At 44.5% G+C, this 22,191-nt stretch overlaps 1 protein-coding gene across 3 annotated transcripts; it reads right to left on the bottom strand.

Moving 5' to 3' along the window:
* Window positions 1–13,118: 13,118 nt before the first annotated feature.
* Window positions 13,119–21,701, bottom strand: Slc35b1 (solute carrier family 35 member B1). 3 transcript variants are annotated; one of them, XM_027924719.3, is made up of 9 exons: window positions 21,497–21,701; window positions 20,319–20,422; window positions 19,631–19,736; window positions 19,309–19,339; window positions 18,558–18,715; window positions 17,641–17,767; window positions 16,629–16,735; window positions 16,302–16,455; window positions 13,119–15,712 (listed from the first exon to the last, which is right to left on the bottom strand). In XM_027924719.3, exons 1-9 carry the CDS (start codon window positions 21,593–21,595, stop codon window positions 15,660–15,662), a joined length of 939 nt encoding a protein of 312 aa, XP_027780520.1. In that variant the 5' UTR covers window positions 21,596–21,701; the 3' UTR covers window positions 13,119–15,659. The 3 variants fall into 3 exon arrangements, with proteins under 3 accessions (XP_027780520.1, XP_027780518.2, XP_027780521.1); XM_027924717.3 differs by lacking the exon at window positions 21,497–21,701 and adding an exon at window positions 21,242–21,468 and having other exon boundaries at window positions 19,631–19,761; XM_027924720.3 differs by lacking the exon at window positions 21,497–21,701 and adding an exon at window positions 21,242–21,328.
* Between the last annotated feature and the right edge of the window lie 490 nt (window positions 21,702–22,191).

The raw sequence follows: 22,191 nt of genomic DNA, 5'->3' as shown, positions 1-22,191 counted from the left end.
GCAGCGAGCGCGTACCCGCCGGGCCCCACCCCACGCGGCCTCCTCCCCTCTGTTCCCCTCCCCTCCTCTTCCTCCTCTCCCTCTCCTCCCTCCCCTCCCTGGGCTCTCCTGCCCCTCCTCTCTCTTCCTCAAGACTCCGCCTACCTTCCCTGGTGCGCATGCGTCCCGGGGCCTCGCCAGGGCACGGGAATTTAAGGAGAAGGTGGGGCCTGAGTAGAAAGAGGCGGGAACTTGGAGGGGGTCGCGTGTAAGGTGCAGGAGGCCGCGCGGAGGTGCGAGGACCCGATGGAAGAGCACCAAGTCGAGGGATGGAGTGGGCGATATAATATTAAAGGCATTTCACAATGAAAACCTATGTTTGAAAGCAGTTTATGGACTACCAATGACTTTTACATGTATTCACTCATTTTTTTTTTAAACCAACTCAGTAAAATATTTTTTGGACTTTATCTCAATGATAGAGACTTTTAAAAATATCTTTTAAAATTTAGCATTTCGAAACAAAACCAAGAAGGACCGTTCTTTCTGGGGAAGGCAGGGTATGTAGGTGGCCTAACTAACTGAAAGGAAGTTGATTCAGTTGACATTTGTGGTCTTGGACACCTGGATCCCCAGTTTGCCTCACATTTTAGCTCCCAAGGACCATCACTAATTCCTGGGTTGAGTAAAAGAAAGTCTCGCAGCATCTTGGCCCTGCAAGGGGGAAAAATAATCTCTGTATGGGAGTAATAATGTCAGTAATGGGATATATTTTATTGCTATGATTCTTTTCCTTAGCTTAAATCTTAAAAAATTATTCTTACTGAATCAAACCAAATAATCCTGCATTGCCTCTTCTGTACTGAGATAGTATCATAACACACACACACACACACACACTCTCTCTCTCTCTCTCTCTCTCTCTCTCTCTCTCTCTCTCTCTCTCTCTCTCCCAGAGCATAGGATGAAAGAGATCAACCTGTGGTCGTTGGGTAACAGTGTGGGCCCTGTCTGGGGAACAACTTCTGGGAGTCCTGCTGCCTTTCAGGCCTATGGGAGAGTCTCCAGGAGACAGTGCTTGCTGTCTCCTGCCACATGCGTGCTGGCATCAGTTGGCTGGTGAGCCTGTTCAGCAGGGAAGGCTGGCAGCCCAGGAGCAAAGCCACAGGAGTTTGGAGAGAAACCTCTAATAGTGCCAGGCTGTCTTTTACTTTTAGCTACAAAAGTAGACCCAGTAATCCCACATCTTAAAACTTCCTAGGAATCATGGACAAAATACTCCAAACTCCTAGAGCTTACACAAACCTCATTTCAGCCAAAATGATCCAAAAGATGGAGATCTCAAATTCTACAATGATGTGGTTAGTGTTCTGCTCCACTTCAAAACAAAGAGAGTTTTTGTCATGTGTATTAGGCTGACACTTGAAACTTTTCAATTAGATTACACTAATCTTATTAATTTTTTTAAGATTTCATTTATCATTATCAACAAACATTCATTCATTCCTCTAGCTAAAGCCAGAAAAGTTTTTGGTCCCTGTGAAAATTCAGAAAGGCCCAGAGGTAACTCAGTAATAACCAGTTACAATTGGCTTCTCATGTCACTGAGACTGTTCAGTTACCTATACTCTTAACCAGAGATCACAGGGAGGCAGGGAAGAAAGAAAAGGGTAGTCCTTGGAGAAAGGAGCATGGTGGTGGGTATCAATGCAGAAAGAGGTAAAATGAAAACACTGACAACCTGCTTTAGCTTTCTCACAATTGAAACGAATCCCTGAAGCCTAGTCAGGCTCTGCCCAGGATCTGGGAGGGGCTCCTCAGGACAAGTGAGTTCATGCCAGCAGCTTATCCAGGCTGGGCCTAAATCCCCAGTGATATGGAAGAACACTATTCACATCTATAGCTCCTGTCCCCATCTGGAAGAGGTCCTTATCCCCATCTGTAGCTCCATGCCATGAGGCTCCCATTCTACTGAAGGGACCATACCGCCCACCTGAGATATGATCCTACCAGCCTCTGTACAAAGGACTTTGATTTGGTGTGGAGCTGATTAAACGATTGTAGATGTCCTTGGAAGCACTATGTGGAAGAATTTTAAACAGCTTCTCCTTTTTAATATGCACTTCCTCTTCGGTTTTAATTATTTTGTTCCTACATTTTCCCTTTCAATTTACTAAAATCTAGAAATGTAATTAGAGCAGAGGCCGGGCTCAGAGAAAGCTGCCAGGATTTCTACAGCATGATTAAATATACCAGGCATCCCTTTAGTGTGGGCTGAAAAAATAGGATTCTCATTATTATCTTTTCCTTATCCAGGAAAGAATCGGCACCATGTACAGATACAGATTTATTGAAAATGCAGCACTAATTAAAAACTCACCCAGTCTCTTGACGAGGGTAAAAAAAGTGCAGTTATTTAATTATTTCCTCCATTTAATGTTTTGTTGTTGTAACCACAATAAGCAAGAAGCCCTCCTTGCTCCTCTTTCCTCAAAATAAAATTCTTTTCTCCTCATGAGGGACTTAATGAGGCTTTTATCTATGCAACAACAATCAAGCTTACAATGGCACCAATTCAATTCGCTGCTTCTTGTGATGGTAGGAAACATGCAGAACTCATTTTCTTAATCCAAAACACAAACAACGAAGTGTTCATTGGCCTGTCGTGAGCCAGGTCTGGGCAAGGGATCTGTCCCCAAAGACCCTGAAATGTCTGGTATTTATTTATTCTGCCAACAAGGATCTTTTGCTCCATTTTACAGTCTAGTAAGTTAAGGCATGGTTCTTCTGGGAGCTACAGGGGAGGAAGAGGCAAACAGAATGGCACAGAAGATAAGTACAAACTCCGATTTTGGTTGTAAGCTCTTTAGGAAGATAAGTCTTTCTGTCTGTACTGTTCTTCCTTGACCAGTCAATGGCCAACTTTCAATTGGTGCCTGCTCCAGTAACTGCTATGGTGGACTTTGGAGTTGGATATACGGGAAGGAAGACCTCAGTAGGGATATAGTCCAGACACCCGGCCTAAAGGAAAAAAGTCAAATGACATACCCAGGGACAGATATAAGACCACACAAAAAGAAAGAACAAGAATACACCTACCGATGAAGCTGTATGAGGGCCACAGTGGGGTTAATAGAAAATTGGCAGATTGATTAAATTTCATAGTGGAGCTGTGGATTAATTAATGAACAGTTTTCTTCTCTGGAGAGTCAAGTTCATCCCAGCACTACCACTGTAATGTAAACTTGGACAAACTTCTTCGGGACTTAGTTTTTCCACTGAAACAATGGAAACAATTCCCACCTTATCACCTTGGCGTGAGGATGTACTAAAATAATATTTGAAAACAGCATGGTCCCTGGCATAGAGGAGACCCACTTATTTATGGATGTGTCATTGTATGTGGATTTTAGGGGTAAATGTTCATAAACTTACTGGTATTCAATTCCTACTGTACACCATGCTAATTCCTTGTCTCTGTGCTATTTTTTAAGAATTTTTTCACAATACCTTTTTTCTTTTTTCTATTTATTTATTTTTATATGGTGGTAAGGATCCAACCCAGGGCCTTGCACATGCTACTGCTGAGCTGCAGCCCCAGCCCTCTCTGTGCTTTCTTTAGAATTCTCCAGGGAAGCTGGAGTCAAGGAAAACAGAAGACTTCTCAGTCAGAACACTTTCTCTTGCTATGATTCCTGAATGAGCAAGCTCTTCAACCTTGGAGCCAATTTCCTCATGCATCAGTCAGGGATCCTGGTTGCAAGAACTGCACCAACTCTGGTTATATCAACCAGAATTGGAATTTACCAAAGAAATACTGTACTGCTGACTCCCAAGATTGACAGGAGTTAAAGGGACAGGCTTGGAAATTCAGCTGTGAGCAAAGGGTTTGTAGAGGAAGAAAAACAACCTTTTCTTAGATGGACAGGAGAGGTCCAACTGTTGGGCACTGCCACAAAGTGCCACCATCAGACATATCACCACTGCTTCAAAGGATGTCTACTCTTTTCTCCATCTTTGTGCCTCATATGCAGCAGCACCCTGTTGGCTAATCCTGGACCCTGTCCATTTCAGGGAAAGGTCTCACTTCTATGGTATCCTTGGTGGTGTCCACAGTGTGATATTCAGCCTTCCTTCTCATTGATGATATCTACAGCAGGGGATTCGTCCCAAACAGAAAGTGGGTCAGATGCTGGACCACCAATCCCCTTATGTAATCAGTAAAATGGGCCATTTATCATCAGGCAGTAAATAGCATTTAATGACACATTTATTCAAAAGAACCTGGCATATAAAAAGCATTCTGTCATTTTATTTTTCTCTTTAATAAAACAAAAGGTTTGAAATGTACTTACCCAAAGATTTGATCAATGTGCTTACAGACATTGATGTTCTGATTTTTTGACCTGGGGAAATGCTGGGAAACACGATCGCTGAAGGATGGAGCTGCAGGCAAAGCAGCAGAGCAGGAGAGCACAAGAAATGGCAAGTTTAAATCCTAGCTTTTGATTGTTGTCTTGGACTGGCAATGCAACTCCATCTCCATCTCATTCACCTTTAAAACTGGTCTAAAAATTATCTGAAGTCATACTTCAAAATAAGTTTTAGAAGGTTAATATTTGTTTTCAACAAAGAATATCTTATCAAGAAGAGATTGTATTCACTGTTGTGAATTATTTTCAGTAGTTGTTTTTTGGTCCTTTTTGGAAAGGGATTGATTCCCCACCTATTGGCATTTGCCCCCAAATAACATTTACCTAATTGTAGATAATTAGTTTAGCAAAAAACAAAATTTTTTTCTGCCTCCACTCAAATAGGAATTACCTTGGATTTTACAATTTTAGATTTCTTTGCCATGATTCTACTCTATCAGGTTGAATTGTTTTCAATTGAAAGTTTACTCTATGTTAGAATCCTATTTTTAAAAAGGAATTTAATCTAAAATTCAATTATGGAAGATGTCTGCCAAAGTGAAAAGTCAACTAGCACTTACTGAATGCTCCCTGGGTACAGAGCTCCATCAGGATACTACAGGATGAGTCAAAAGAAATAGAACTATTGTCCCTATTCACAGACTTCTCAGTTCAGAATAAAAGAATTTTATGACTAGAAGTGACCTTAGAGATTCTCCAACCCACTGACTTTCAAATGAGGCTGGTGTCTCAAACTCTGTGCTTCTGAAGAGTTGCTCAGAGGTTCCAAGGAAGTGGGGGTCTAATAGGGATGGGGTAGGCCAAGTGGAGCAAACCTGATTCTCTTTCCATTCATTAAAAAATCTTACGTTCATTAAGTTCAATCCCAATACCAAAAAAAAGTATCTTTTGAATCTAGCCACTTCTTTCCATCTTTCTTGTCCCATTCAAATTCTAGCTGCCCATAGAAAAAGGGTCCTAACTAGTCTCCCTAATCCTTTTTGTATACTTTAATCCATCCTTCACTTAGTAACCAGGACAATCTGACTAAAACTGAAGTCAGATCACGCTGCTGCCCATCTAAAATCTTTTGAATGTCCATTGTACCAAGAATAAAATCCAAACCTTGTATCACTAACTACAGGAGCTTGGCCTCATGTTTCAATCATATCATGTTGCTTTGTTTCTTGTCCTTGCACCAGCCATGCTGGCTATCTGTTGGTTCCTAGAACCCACCAAGCTCTTTGCCTCCACAGGCCTTTGCTATTACTGTTCCTTCTGCCCTTCTTCTCCTCGCTCTTCATGTGGCTGCTTCTGTCTCTTCTTTCGGGTGTCAGTTTAATTGTTACATCCTCAGAGAGCCTTCTCTAACCACCCCCCCACTCTAAAATAAAGACCTGTTATTTTCTATCATGGAACTCTGTTTACTTCCTTTACAACATAAACAACAATCTGTAATTGTTTTGTGTATTCCTTGTTTATAACTAGTTTCCCCTACAAGATTGTCAGCTCCATGGGGGCAGGGACATGTCTGTTTTGCTCTGCATTATGTCCTGGCACCCAGCACAAAGCAGCTGACACATAGGCAGAAGGTTCTCCGCACATTCTTACTGAATGAATATGTAACAGAACTTTGCTTGGAATGTCAAAGAAGACTTGGGCAAAGGTTAGAGGCATGGATGGAAGGTTAGTAGACAAAAGGGATGGAGAAGGCGAATGGGAAAGAAAAACAGTTCAGAAAATGATCCTAAGGCTAGAGAGGGCATGGCATTTTTGAGAAATTACATGAAAATTAGTTGAGACTGGAGTGTGGAGAGCAAGTGGGAGGGCCATCTGAGATGGGTTAGCAGCACTGGGCAAAGCCACACAGCATTTCTCTCCTGGGAGCCAAACCACAGTACTGAGAACAGAGAGGACAGAATTTCCCAAAGGGAAGTCAAGGTGTTCCTGGTGAAAGAAGGATAGTCCCTGTCTTCAGAACAGTCTTCTTTACATCTTTCCCTGCCCTCATCCCACCTCCCCCTGTAATAATTTGCTGATCTTTTAGGTTTCAATTCCTCCTGCTATTCCTTTAGGAAGCTGTCAAATGTCCCAAAACCCTGAGCTAGTTCTTGCCTTGCTTCTCCTCCCTGCATCTCACCTGTACTGCAGTTGCTCTAGTCCCACCCTCTGTTCTTCAAATAGCAGTAAGCTCCTTGGGAGCAGGGATCTCCTTTTTCTCTCTCTTGATTCCAGCACCAAATAGCATTCCTAGCACATAAAGGTATTCAGATAAATGCATGTGGAATTAATAAATGAATCAGTGAAATAAACATTCCTTTCAAGAACTTTGTTCCTGGAATTTCAGCCACAAAAGCCTCCATTTAGCTTCCTCTTCCTGCATCCATCCATTGTTTGGCCAGCCACAGGCTGGTCAGCAGCTTGTGAGAGCCCCAAACACTCCTCCAAAAGGCTTCTTGACTCAGACCCTCTGCTGGGAGCCAGTCTTCCCTTAAAAGGCCACCTTATCGGAAGTGCCTCTGATGGCATTTATGAGCTCTATTTTTATCTACATTGGAAAGCCTCAAAGTTAATTCCCAAGCCAACAACATTAAACTCAGGAACATGGATGAGCAAGGAAACATCTTGATGATGGCTTTGAGTCACAGCTTTGTTTTCTGTGGTAAGGGCCTCGGATCCTCCCCATCATTGACCCTTGTTTTTAAGGACTGGCTAACTCTAAAATGTCTTTGATCCTCCATTCATTAAAACTAGATCCTGTAGCTCTTAATAGTCTATGCAATGGTGTCATCTTCCCTAGGATTCACCTAACTCTGGTAAGGCCCTCGGAGCAGAGCAGAGCAGACTGCCAAACAGCTTCCAGTTTATTCAAACTGGTTTCCCACTCCCACCCCCTAATGGAAATTAGTTCTGGATCATCACAGGAGGCTGCTGTGGCCAGAGGGGAAGGCTCCCAAAAAGGCCAGAGAGATAATTGGAAGAATCTACAGAAATAAGGAGAGATATCCAGTGGGGCTGGTGAGCAGTTGAGGGCCTGTGCCAAGGAAAGGATTCACTGTCAGAACCACAGAAATGGAGAGCAAGAAAAAGAAAGTGTGGAGAGAGGGGAAAGACAGAGAAGGACCAGAGGAAAGGAGGGCTGTGAAAGGGAAGGAAACAGCAGGTATGGAAGGGGATCATAGGTAGCTTGTGCAGAGGGAAAAGAGAGAGAGGGAGTGTGCCTTTTCCCTTTAATCCAAGTGGGGCAAATTGGGAAGAAAGGGGCTTAGAATCAGGTGGCAACCCCAGGGAGACGCTTTACTAGAAATCCTAATATGTGGATTAGAAAAGAGCCAGGAAGGTATCAAGGAATCTTCTCACTTCCAGATTCAAGACACTGGGTCAGCATTCCTGCCTCTGGAAATTTAGGAAAAATAGGTATTGTCCCAATGACTCAATTCACTTTTGATTCTGTCCTTTCCCTGAGCAAAAGCCTAAACAATTCAGGATCCTTTCCCCACTGTCTCTGCCCTTCCTTCCCTTATTCCCTTTTCCCCAAGACCACGCACAGCTCGGGACCACAGTCCCCTGGGTGCTCCTGTCTCAGTTGGTCACTCTGGGACAGAAACCTGATCTAGAGCTTGAAGTCTGGGCCAAGTTAGCACTGCCTGCAGGAGGGATTGCTTCCTGGGAAGTCCTACTTCAAACTTCTGGCTGGCCTAGTGCTGGGTAGGGAGCATAGGAAATGTGGATATCTGGGTGGTTTTGGCTTTCAAGGTACCTCTCTTCAGAGAGAGAAGCATGGGACAGAAATTTCCATAGACCAATCTAGAAAGTGACTCCAACCCACTGAGATGGCCCCAATACCCTCTGTTCTGTCCCATTCAGAAAATTGCCACTTCCAAGCCTCCCAGGAGATTTCAGGGCCAAGATGGAGGCTCTGATTCTTGAATGATCTAGTTACTTCTCAGAGAAAATATACCTTCTGAAGCTCACATGTCTACTTTTCAAAGATATGTCCTTATTCACTGGGAGGGGGAGAACGCATATGGGTTGCTCCGTGTGGGCGTAAGGCAGCATCCTTGCTGGATAAAAAGGACAGCATACCTTTCGCGGAAAGTAGCAGACTACTCAGGGGTCAAGTGCCTGCTTTGTTTCTGGGGGCAACAACAAGGAGTGTAAGCCACCCCCATCCTTCTCTTTTACTTGGGAGTTTTGATTGCTCATAAGTGTCCTCCCCCAACACAGGGTAAAGGATCATTTTGATGATCTCATTTTGGACAAGTGAGAAGAGAAAGCCTTTTAACTCTGACCTGCATGACTGCTTGCTATGCAGTGGGCACTTGGGTGGGTAGGCAGTGGGTGGCAGCAGCTGCCAGACACCTTCCCTTGAGGATGCATCAGTTGGTGCCAAAAGCCTATCTAAGCTCTTTCTGATCTCTGTGCCAGGGGCAGCCAGTCCTGGAAGGAAGCCAATAGGTCCACCATGAGCCCTGCATTCTTCTCCTCCCCCTCATCCTCCAAGAACAAGGAGGAGTAGCTTGAGAGCCCACAGGAAAAGGAGCTGATGGGTCTTGGACACATTTTCCAGCTGTCACACCTGCTAACATGGGAACTCACACTTGTATGCACACACTCACACTCAGCAATAAATTCAGAGTCAGGCTTTCTTGTTCCATCTGTCCTCTGCCCAGAGCAATGGCAATAAGAACTTCCATCAATAAACTGTTGTTCCCAGTTTGTCTCCTCCCTCTCTCCTTCTTTTCTCCCTTCCACCAACACTTATCAAACTCTTAGATGAGCCAGTCACACTGCATTAGGGGTTAAAGATACAAATAATCTTGGGATTAAAAACATTTATGAGCACTAATATGATAAAAGGCAGGCTGGGATTGTAGCTCAGTGGTAGAGCACTTGCCTAGCACATGTGAGGTCCTGGGTTCGATCCTCAGCACCACATAAAAATAAATAAATAAAATAAAGGTATTGCGTTCAACTACAACTAAAAATTTCTTTAAAAAAAAAAAAAAGCAATGATGCAAGTGGTGCAGTATGGAAGGTGGCAAACTGGTGGCCCTGGGCCAAATCTGACCTGCTTATATGTTTAATCTGGCAAAGAATTCCAAAAAATGGGAGAGTTCATGAAAACTCAGGATTTCCAGCTTTTCTTTTCTTTTTTTTATGTTTATTTATTTATTTTTTTAGTTTTTTAGGTGAACACAATACCTTTATTTTATCTTTATGTGGTGCTGAGGATCAAACCCAGTGCCTCACGCATGCCAGGCAAGCACACTACCACTTGAGCCACATCCCAAGCCCCAACTTTTCTTAAAATAACAAATTTGGCCTCAATCAGGAAGTGAAAAGTCACTGCACATTGTAGGTGGGACAGGCACTCTCAATTTATCACAGGTCATACTCTCCTTCACCCACTCCCTTTCCTACTGACTTAAACCTGACTGCTTCACTCCTGCATATTCTCAGCAATGATTTTGTGGGTGTTGGGACTTAGAACCTTCAACATGAAAGCCATCAGAGGCCCTAGGTATGAACAGTCAACTCTATTTGAGTAAAACATGTTAGTTAACCCTTGAACTAACTGCCTTGTTTATTTGTTTGTTTATTGTCCCTCTTCCCATAACCCTCAATGTGAATTGTAATCAAGGCTCCAGTCAGTGGCCTGCTTCATTGTACCTGCAATTCAGAGTGTGGTGCCTGTTATATGATTCATCTGAATGCATAATGGTGAAATGTGTTGAATGAACAGTCACTAGAAGGACCAATTGGAAAAGGAATTCTAAGAGGAAATTTCAGGCACAAAGGCATGACAGTAAATAGCATACAGGGAAACTACAAATAGTTGCTGGTGAATGGGGGTGCCGGGAGTGTGAGGTGGGTGGGATAAGCAAGCTGGAAGTAGCAGGAGTTGATGATGCAGGCAAAAGAGACTCCAGTGGGATCCTGAAGGGCTTTTTATGGTGCATTGAAGGTAACGGTGGAACCCTGGAAGTGAGGAGTGGAGTGACAGGATCAGATTCTTGATTCACAAAAATAGCTTTGGCAGGATGGCAGGGTGAGAAGTGAGCTCCAGGGGGAAGACAGGAGCAGCAAATAGAACCTTCAACTCTCACGTGTCCCCCCTTCCCCTTCCTGAAGCCCCTGGAACTCTCTTGGGAATCTATTTTTAGAGAATGGTGCCCCCTGCTGACGGAGTCTGAACCTGCACCTCCCCTGGTCCATGAGAGGAATTATAAACTTTTGGGCCCAGAACAAAAGCACCTGAAAGCCTTGCACACAGAACTGCAAGTTGTGATGTATGTGAAAGTGCCTTCCTAGGAAGAGAGGAGACCATGAGGACATTTGTGATAATGACTAATGCTACTGATAATGTTGCCAGATAAAATACAGAATGCCAGTTAAATTTGAATCTGGGGATATACTTAAACCAAAAAAGTATGTGTTGTTTATCTGAAATTCAAATTTAGCCAAGCATCCTGTATTTTTATTTGTTAAATCTGTTAGCCCTAGATAGTGTGTGGATGATGCCAGGTGAAAACTAGAAATGAAGCTGGATGGGTTGCTCTCCTCAGGTATTTCTGTATCCTCAACCCTAGTCCTCCATGCAAGCAGAGATGCAAGTGATGGCTTTTCATATTTTACAATTCTATCTGGGAAATCACCTTTAATTAATGGAGTCCAATGAGTATGGTGGAGCCTATGTACTAACCCCCTTGTTAATCTGAAGAGAACTGTAGATTCCTTTAAAAAAAAAACAAAAACGAATCTACCAGCTTGACATATCTCCTCTTTTCTCATGCGTGCTTGCGTGTGTGCGTGCACATCCACACACACAATTTACATAAAATTTCAGGGAGTTCCCAGCCTTTACATAGGAGTAACACATTCCCTCTAGGGCAGTTTGGGGTCCTGAATAGGAGCAAACAGCATCTGGTCCAAACTTAAGCTAAAACAAGGTGCTCCTCTATTCGCTCTGGACCCCAGAACACTGTGACAAAACCAGAAATAGCACTGTCCCTCCCCCTTGGTAAATGCCTTGAACCAATTCTTTTTTTTACTGCTCCCAGAAATTACAGGGAGTCAGGCGTATTGGGACAGAAAACCCAACAGCCCTTGTGGGCTCGTGCCTCAGCTAAGCGGAAGGTACTATATGAATCACTCTTCAATTCAAGTCCTTCCCAGTTCCCATTCCCATCCTTCATGCCAATGGCAGGCCCAGCCCACTGGCTCCCAGTCTGAGGACTGCCTGTCAGAAACTGGCTTTCACCAGTAGATGGCTACCCTTTAGAATACAGTCTGGACCCTCGGCTGAGTGATCAAAGCCACAGTCTGATCACTGTGAGCATGCTGGGGATATATATCTGGTAGGGCTGCCCAGGTCTCCTTGCAACCCTTCCTGGAAAGCCCTTGGAGCCTCTACAGCCTGCTCTCCTCCTGGCCCCACAGAGGGAAAGCAGCAGGAGCCAATGCCAGGGGATGTTTTTGGGTTCTCAGAATGTTCTAAGTCATGAAAAATCTCATCGCAGTCTGCTTCTATCGTTCTCCACATTTATCTGATATTGTAGTTCCTTTGCATTGTGCCATGGAACATAGCTGCCAAACCCCAAGTTGTATCAGGCAAATAATCATAACAATATACCCTACAATATATTATCAGAGTAATATTTTATGAATATTTTCTGCATTTAACTTGCAATTTACAATAGCAATATGGTTTTCAATTATAATTACCTTGGAAGGCAGAAAGCCTTTCCTAATTTTTTTTTTAGTTAAAATGTCCTTTTCTAATCTACAATGGTAATTTTTTAAAAAAAATTTTTTTAATATTTATTTTTCAAGTATCGGTGGACACAACATCTTTGTTTGTATGTGGTGCATGAGGATCGAACCCAGGCCGCAAGCATGCCAGGCGAGCGCGCTACCACTTGAGCCACATCCCCAGCCCTCTACAATGGTAATTAACTTTTTAAAAAGGTCCTTGAAAAAATAAAAAGCCAGCATACCTGTATCAGACCACCAAATTATTTGGAATTTCTACTGGGAATTTCCAGAGAACCCAAACAGCTGGGATCCACTGGCTTAGATGAGGGTTAAAGAGCTTCCTGACCCCCAGTGGTGGGAAGTCAGACAGGAGGCTCACTTCTGATTCCCACCCTCCCATGGAGTCCTGCCACCTTCAGGTGATACACTTGGGTGGATTTCAGGATTCCTACTCCAAATATGGAGAGACCTGCTTCTGGCCTAACCCTCCCCAGGAGTGTTCTAAGGATAAAATGTCACGTACTAAAGAGCTTTGGGAAAACAGGAGCTCTATAAATATATGAGATTACTGTTCCTAAAGACAGCTGGTAGGTTTTTGATGGGAAGGGCTGAATGATCCCACAGAGACCTGGGACAATTTCTCTGCCAGGGCATCTGGGGAAAATGACCAGCTCCACTCATAAATGTGCAAACTGTTCCCTGACAAGTGGAGCCAGACAGTGGAGGCTATAGGGCTTCTGAGGAGCTTTATTTTCCTTCCTTGGAGGACACAACTCAGGGACATACCCAGGAACCTACTGCAAGTCACCTTATATTCCCTCCTTTAGGTTCTTCCATCTCTAAAAAATGCAGAAGTTTGCTCAGTCCTCTTCACAAGGGTATTACAGGGCAGTGGAAAAACACATCATTTATTCCTAAATACCCATTTCATTGATTATCCAGTTAATGTTTAATTCCTGCCAATTGAAGTCCTTTATAAAACAATGTGATTTTTATTTCTTTTAATGTTTACTTCCAGAATAGCTTATCCTAGGATGGTATCCCAAATCACATTTGTGGGTCCCTCCCCTTGCTGTAGACTGAGGTAAACAGGAAATGAAAAATCACTATACCATGAGCCTGTGCAAGAACAGCAAAGGAGGTGGACCTGATGCTTCGACCAAAATAGAAATAAGTACAACGTGCCCCAAACTAAAAACACAGGGCTTGGAGAAATTTGCATGCTGGTTCCCTCCCTTCTGCACATAGCTGAGAATTAACTGCAGATGAAAGTCCTTTGATCTTTAGAAACCTGAGGCATCAGGCCGCCCAGGGTTAGTGATCAACAACGCTTCTGTTTGAACTTGTCTGGTATTTCACATTTATCAGCCCTAATGTTACAAGCTTACAGTGGTACCGATTTTAGTCAAATCTGGCACTCTCGGTCCCTGTGATGCTACAGGTAAGTATGTCACCCGGGATAAGCTGGCAGCTTACAAAACATTTTCAGATTATCTTCACGTTGAGTAATGAAAACTATTGTCCTGCCATGTGTTCTCACTGGAACTGACCAGAGGGGTAAAAGGGGGAGCAGTCAGGCAGTTGAAAACCCTTTTCCTGCTTGGCAATGCTGCCAAGCTCCATCTGCTACTTTCATCTTCCTACACTTTCCAGTCAAGCCTCACCTTGCCTGGACACCTTCCTTCGTTGTTATCCCTGCATTTCTGAGAAGCAGTGATCCGGTTTTCCTATCTCCCAATTAGACTGTGAGCCCCCTAGAGGGTAAGTACTAGTTCTACTTAACTGAACTCCCAGCATGCTCACAGTGGGTGGCATCCAGAAGGAAATAAATGTTGGATGAATGGACAAGAGATTGAGTGAACACATTAGAACAGGACCAGCCACCACTGGTAGAACAGGCTTACCCTGTGAGCCATCTCTCCAGGGTGCTGAGCTGCTGTCACCCGGTCTTGCTCTTGGTGATTAGTATTAGGCATTTTTGAGACAGCTAGTTGGGAATGGCAGAGGGAAGAGATGGAAGGGCCAAGTCTGATAGCTAGGAAGATGTCTCTTGTTTAAACAGCAGGCTTGGATGATGCTTGCTTGTCAGCCTTGACCCTGTAACTCGATCTAACCATCTAACTAATCTCCAGAAGACACTGGAAGAACTATCAGTCTAGCAGGCAAGAAGCCAAATGATGAAACCTTCAGGATGAAAAAACAGAGGGGAAAGGGTGGAGAAAGGAAGTTAGTTCAGCCAGATGTACTTAAAACTTCTCAAGGAAGAGTTAAAAATGGGGGAAGGAGCCATTGGGGAGGCAGGGCTGCAGTGAAACCCTGGCCCCTAGGGAGCAAGATCAGTGCAAGTGAGGCAGGGCTTGAAAGTCAGGGGGAGGGGGGGTGCCAAGGCAGTGCTCAGGAAGGAGGCCGCGCTCCCATCTGGAGAGCCAAGGGGCTGGGGCTGTTGAACAGATGGAGGGAAAGTTGCAGCTGGTAGAAATGCACTTTCATGTGTAAAGTTTGGTCCTTGGAGGATTGTGATTTCCAACTCTGAAGGCAGCAGTGGGCAGGTGGCTCTGCTCCATGCTCCGCCTTATCCCCCCATTACCACCCAGAAAACTCTACAGCGGCTCTGTGCCAGGACTCAGCCACCATGCCTTCCGCCAGCATCCCTTTCAACAGGCAGAAGCTGGCATGGTGACACCTTGGCACAGCCAGGATGGCAGAGGACTGCAATGCTTTCGCAGCTGAAGGGGGGCAGGGGAATAGGAGGGATTAATCCAGCCTCCCTGGAGGGGACCAGGTGGACTGAGAACAGACGGAGAGATGGAGGGAGGGAATAGGAAAAGTACATTCACAGACTTTCCAAAGCTGTTTATGATACATGCATGGGGTCTCTCTGTCATGCTTTGGCTGAGAGAGGCAGTGGGGAAAAGAGAAAAACTAGCAAACTCTGGGAATCTGGGTTCATTTAACCCTAACCTTGAGGTACTTCATAAGGAGAGAATATACCTTCGGTTTTTCATGACATGCTTGCCCACCCAAACTTAAGAAGTGATGCCTACATCTGTAGCTATAACAAAACAGCCACCTGTCATAGCATATTCAGAGCTTTGCCCACAGGAACAGAGACTGCTGGCACAGCCATACAATCATACAATCTCTCAAGGTTCTACCTTATCATGCTCAGACTCTTGGGGAATCACCTGGACAACCATGCCACCCACACCTAAGAGAGCGGCCAGGGGCAGAGTGGGATGCGAGCAGACCCCTGCCTCTTCCTTCTCTTTTTATTTGTACTAGACTATGCCCCAGTTGATCAAGAACAGAAACTGCCCACTCATCTTGTGAAAATCCAAGAGCTTTTTTTAGAATATGTGATTTTGCTTCCTTTGATTAAAAAAAAAAAAAAAAAAACAAACAAAATCTGGAACCCAGTTCCTTATCACTACTAAGTCCATTTTCCCAGGAGATGTCACTGTTGGAGATAATAACTTAAGTATTCTTGGAGTGGAGGTAGTCTCTCTCTTCCTAGTGGGTTGTCTTCTTTGCTCCCTTCCCAAACTTGGCATCAAGACCAAGACCTATGGAAAGGAGAAAATGGACTTAGCTTCATGGGGAGACACAAAACCTACCAATGATTTTGGGGAGTTAGTCTTGGTTCTCCAAAAGGGGACTTTAAATAAACTGAATTTCAGAACACTGGTTCTACATAACTTTCTCAGAGACAACAGAATAGCACCAAACAAACAAAAAAAAATGACCAAGATACTGGTAATGACAAATATGTGTGTGTGCACGCATGCATGTTCACATGTTCATATTTGTGTGTGTGTGTGTGTGTACATATAGCAAGACTGAAAGAAAGTTGAGTCAGAATGTCTAAGATAGTTTTCTCAGTTCATCTATGTCATCACAAGTTAGTAGGGAATAGCATAATTTTGTCTTGCTCAGGATCTGGGTAAATCAAGTCAGTGGAAGGAGACCACTGAAGAACAGCACACTAAGAAGAATACATTAGAAATAATGCTTCCTTTTCTCTTTTGAGAAAGTTTTCTCTAAAACAGCTAAATTTTCAAATACATAAATATATTTTAGGGGAAAAAACATAAAGAGCTCTGTCATCGCCCCTCTGTGTAGCCAAGAGAGGTGTCTTCTCTGGATGGAACTTACCCAGGAACACAAGCACAGTGCCTACCCACTGCATGAGGCTAATGGGGTTGGCAAAGAGGATCACAGAGGCCAAAATAGTGAAGAACTTCCGAGTTGTTGTGATGATTGAGCAGGTCAGGGGACCAAAATACACAACTGTCATGAAGATGAAGCTCTAGAGAATGAGAGAAAGGTGGCTCAGGTTGATTCTTAGGTATCTTACCATTAGGTCTAAAGTAACAGACATCAGGGCTAATCTTGACATTTCTTATCTCAGCCAGGCCAGTCTTTCCCAAGGAACCAGCCACTACCACAAGGAAGCCAAGATATCCCCTCTCAAGAACTCACCTGACCCAAGGCACTAGTCAGGCCAAAGAGCAGGATATTATAGATGATGATTGGGTACCTTTCAGCAAAGCTCAAGAACTCCCAGAGCTCCCCAGTGAACAGGATTCCTAAGAAGAAACAGTGAAAGATAAATGGCACATCTTATGTGGCACACACACCTATGCATGGTCTGCTCCAGTACTATGAAGGAGGATAAGTATGGAAAACTACATGGAGTGCCTTTATATTGCCTGTCATGCATCTTTCTCATGTTTTTGTTTTGTTTTCTGATTAGAAAAACTAACTAAAGACTTGATTTGGTGAGAAAGGCTTGAAAGTTAAGGAGTTACTTCCACTCCAGTGATTGGAGGCAGCAAAGATCCTTGGGTGCTGTGGAGAGAGATAGTGACCCATATACCTCTCACTCAAAGAAGCTCCTTGCATTAGTCACCTCCAGCCACCTCTAGCCTCCTCCATTAACCTGATGTGCTACACAAAAAATACTTTCTACAGGTGCCCAGATTTGAAAAATTAGGAAACAATCATTTCAAAGCAAAATATAAGCCAGGGAAACTCAGTGAGACCCTGTTTAAAAATATAAAAAGGGCTGGGGATATAGTCCAGTGGTAGAGTTTCCCTGGGGTTCAATCCCCAGTACCAGGGGAGAAAAATGCACTCACATTTGAACTGCTTTCAGTGTATACCTGTTTGTTTCCTATGAACACCATTCCAATATCTTGTTTGCCTCTAAGAGGGAAAGTTCCCAGGTACTTCCATGTGTTTTACAATGTGTGTCTTCCCATGATATCTGACACACAGAGAGACCCCCTGTTGCATTAGTGACAGGTAGTAAGCAAATCCTGCTAGTGCAGGTCATTCCAGGAAGGTTTCTCAGGGTTTAGACAGAAGGGCATCTTGGAACCAAGCACTGGTCTGCACAAAGTAAGCAACTGGCAGCAGAGATAGGATCAACTGGACAAGTGCAGTCTGCCCTCTGGTGATACATGGAAAGAATAGCAGAACTGCTCCTTACCAGCTCCTAGAAGCAATGTCGACCAAAGGTTGATGTTCAACATCATGTGGTTGGAGCCTGTTTGGTAATGAGCCCGCATGTGGTCCTGGGAAACACCTGTCAGTCCATCCAAGGTCAGAGACAATAGCTGGGAAAGAAAGGGAGCAACCTGCAATGCAACCACCAAGTCCTCTCCCTAATTCAGGACACAGGATTCCTATCCTCAGGGCTCCTCAAAAAGCCACTACCCCAGGACAGAGACCTAGGAACACTGATGTCATTTGGTCCTGGGTAGAAGGTGGGCAGAGATGATATCCGTCCCCCAGGCACTGAATTGACAGGCTAACTGAGCTGTAGAATGGAACTATAATAGAGTAGAGCTTTCATTAAAACTGGAGAAATCTAATCCCATCAGGTTAGTTTCCTAGCTTGAAGTACAGTGCTTCAAATAATGGATTCTGTGGTCAGACTGCCTGGTTTGGAATCCTAACTCCACCATTTAAATAGCATGGACAACAAGCCTAGGTTTCACTATCTGTAAAATATTACCTGTGTTAGGAGATTGTTGTAAAAATCAATTAATATGTAAAAGATTTGGAATGGTCCCTAACACATAAGCAATAGCTCCCAGTGTATTATTTTTAACCCTGGCCTCCACACTGCTTGGAAGTTCACAGTAAGAGCTACATTATTCCTTTTTTCTCAGGTCTCCATGACCTCACATTATGATCTAGACACAAACCTCAGAGTTAACTGTTCCCCAGAAGCTGTAGTTAAATATTTCAGGCTTCCCATCATGGGTTCAGCAGAGCCCAAAAATGGAGGGCAAGGAGTACCACAACCTTTCTCAAGACATGTAACTAGCCTTCTGTCTCCAAAGTAGGGCTGTCCTCTGGTTAACTTTGCCAGAAAAGTCTGCCCTCCCCAGGACTGCATACCAGGAGTAATTCTCCATAGCCGATTGTGTGTTCTTCCATCCCAACTACTTTCTTGGGTTTGTACATGAAAAGGGCCACTCCAGCCACAATTAGCAACACACACAGGTACTTGGCCAATGGGTACTTCTTCTTCAAGAGGGTCACCCCAAGGAGCATGACTACAGGGAAAAAAACAGAGTGGAAAATTCAGGTACTCACAGGCATCAATTACCCCGGTTACCCTCCTCCCAGGAGCCAAGAAAAGACTCAGGAAGAAAAGAATGTCTGAGAAAGAAGTCCTAAAGAAAATGAGAGGAGGGGTGCCAAGCTGGCACCTAGATAAAGATGACTGAGCAACAAGCTTGAGTAGAGTATAAGGCGGAGAAAAGGTAGAGGACAAAGGTGAAAGTTATGGGAAGAAATGCAGCATGAGTGGGAAACAGTGGGGAAAGATGAGGGGTTGAGAAAAAGAAACTGATGAGCAAAATGGGACTTAGGATATGTAATAATAATGTAAACACATGGACACCAAAATGACTGACCACGTGAAGCTGACTAGGCTAGTCTCCAGCTTGCACTGAGGTTTACCAGCCGGTACACACCACAGGAAATGGCAAAGATGCCTAGATGGGCAGGGAGAAGGACTGAAGGAAACTCTTTGGAGAAAGGTATGATGAAATCCAGAGAGACACAGATCTCTCTGGCAGAGGAAAAGTGAGCTTATTCCAGGAAAAGTGAGGACAGAAGATGGAGATCATCTTCTTCTGCTTACCTGGGATTGGCTTGCAGGATTTACCAAGGACCTGAAATTAAATTCAGCAAATAATTTCTGAGCATTTATGACATGCCAGGAACCATACTGCATGTCACATTAAGTAAGCAAAGGGCTTACATGGGGCACATTAGCCTCAGAAAGCAGCCCTGTCATTGCCCAACCCACCACTATACCCTAGCTCCAGGTTTTATACTCTGAATTTCTCAAATACTGTTTCCCAAGGCTGTTTCTTTTTATTTAAGTCACAGACATGACAGAAGCCTCCTCAGTTCTTTTCAAACAATTCTGAGCCAACACTCATCCCACCCTGAAGTTTCACCTGAGTTGGATAGTTGACAAACTGTAGTGCTGAGTTGCTGGAGACCATAGCACCCAAATAGGACAAAGAACAGGCAGCATAGAGCCAGCTCCGAGTACGATCCACCCTGGCAGTGTCAAAAAACTGGATCACTGGGAGAAGAAGAAGAAAAAAAAACATACAAGAGAAACCTGGTGGGGCTAGGATGGACCACTAAGCAAAAGTTGAAGCTGCATGAAAGGAATCTGCCAAACTATTTCTATTTTCTTAGACTGAGGAATCGCTGAAAATTATTCAACTCCCCAATTCCACCTGATCCTAACACAAGATGACATGTTGGGTGGAGATGGGGATCTCATTCCATTCAAGAGAGGACTTAGCCCTGCTGCTAGTCTCCTGGAAACAAAAAAAGTTCAAAACATGTTTGAAGATGACACACAAAGGAAAAAAAGTTTTTAAGTATTCTCAATAGGGATTTAGAACACAAAAGATCCACTTTTTGCATATTTCTAACTCAAAAGTTGGGCTATGTAAGGAAATAATATTTAATCTCATTTCAAAATTATTAGTTTTACAGACTGCAGAGAGGTTGTGTGATAACTAAAGTGGGTGGAGTTTGAAAAAGTAAAACTTTAAGGTGAATCAATGCCTAATGCCCAGGGTGGCAGGAGGTGGGGGACATTCAACAATTTACTATTTAGGTACTCACAGATCTTGGCAAACACAGCATTGATCACACACTGGATGAAGACTAGGGTTAAGGCAAAGGTGAACGTCTCCTGTTTGGCTCCCTCCCCATATTTTCCTCTTGTTCTAAAAATACAATGCATGAGAAAACAAAGGGGGAAATTAGTATACTTCATTAAATTTCATCTAGTGTGTCCAGAGCCACTGAAGGCTTTGGAGTTATCTTTCCTCTTTGGATGTAGGGAGAAAATGTCTGTGAGGATCACTGGGCTCATTTACAAAAGGGGTTGATTTTATTGGATCGAGACAATAGGCACCTCAGTATCCCACAGTCGAAGGAAATAATATCCATAAAGGAGAGAGATAAAGAACACAAGTAAAATTTGACAGTGAAACGAAGTACCCCAGGCAGAAGTATTTGCGCTAGACAGCAAAGCCGAGAGCAAAAGAACAGGCTGGGTGCAAGCATCTGGGAGTTTCAAAGAGCAGCTGGTTCAGGTCAAGGAAACCTGCTCTGGGGTAGAAGTTCCAGGTTTTTTGTTATTGTTGTTGTTATTTTATTTTGAGACAGTCTCGCTAAGTTGCTGAGACTGGCTTTGAACTTGGGATTTTCCAGCCTTAGCCTCCCCAGCCGCTGGGCTTACAGGCGAGCACCACCACGCCCAGCAGTTCCAGGTTCTTGAAACCAGCAAGAGCAAAAACACTAAAGGAAGAAAATTAACCAGGTACCGAAAATCCAGAGGCCAACTCTGGTGTTTTGGAATTAGCGGGTGGCTCAGCTGGGGATACATACGTAGCGGAATACTAGGAGGGCCAGAGCCAGGCGGAAGAACAAGAGGAAAGCCCATGGCCAGAAAATGAAAGTCTGAGAACTGGAACGCAGGCTGGGCAGAGAGGACTGGGTGAGGGGGAATGTCTGCGTTCCCTCCCCGGGGGTCCGCTCACATCTTTTCCTGCAGGATCCCATAGTAGAAATAGCAGACAAAGACACCAAGGAAGCAGAGCGGCAGGCGCAGCCGGTCGGGCACCAGAGATTTGCTAGCGGCCATGAGACGCCCGGACGAGCCGACCACAGACCCGCTCACAGCCGGTAACGGCACCGGCGGCGGAGGCGACAACTCCAGGCGGACATCGCCGACCGGCGGCAGGGGCCTCATAGGAGCTGCATGCGACCGCCTCTCACTAGGCCCCAGAAGTCACCTCCAGAATTGCCAGCTCAGGGCTGCCGAGAGGGAAATTCCTTAGAACCCAGCAACCGCCTTCTAGGAAAGAAGAGCGACGCTGAGACCTTGGCTCCATTCCTGGTGGTCAGGGGAGTAGGAATTCGCAAGGTTAACGCCTCGCTAAAGAGATTCTTTTGACCAGGCAATTCCGAAGACAACTGCAACCCGGAGCTCACCGGGGTGGCTTGGGAGATACCCGGGCGTGTGATGATGACGTATAAGGATGTGGAGGTCACCAATTGGCTGCACTGCGTGAAGATAGACAGGTGGGCGGGGAAGGAGGAGGGGCGCCGGCGGGGCCCATCGAATAGTCTTTCTACGGGTCTGCAGCCCGGCTTCTGCTGGGTCCTAACACCAAGAAGCAAGTGGAGCCTTGGCGCCCTCTAGCTGCTACGTAGCGTCAGCAACTCGAGCGGACTCCTCCAGAGCGTTCAAGGCCTGGCTTAGAGGAGCAGGGCTCTTTACAAAGCGGTGGGTCAGGGCTCTTGTCACTTTAGATCCGGGCATCCTACACGTGTAGCCTAAATTCTGAGCCACGTTCAGAAAACTAGAGATAATTAGTAATAGCCGCGTTGTCGCCCCTTCACTGTCCTGAGGATCAAATGAGCTGAGGTTTATGAAAGTGTTTTATAAACTGTAAATTGTGACCCACTTGAATCAAAGTGTGAAATA

The sequence above is a fragment of the Marmota flaviventris genome, chromosome 17 (genome assembly GCF_047511675.1).
Source record: "Marmota flaviventris isolate mMarFla1 chromosome 17, mMarFla1.hap1, whole genome shotgun sequence".
Taxonomy (NCBI): Eukaryota; Metazoa; Chordata; class Mammalia; order Rodentia; family Sciuridae; genus Marmota; species Marmota flaviventris.
This window is presented reverse-complemented; position numbering and strand designations above follow the sequence as displayed.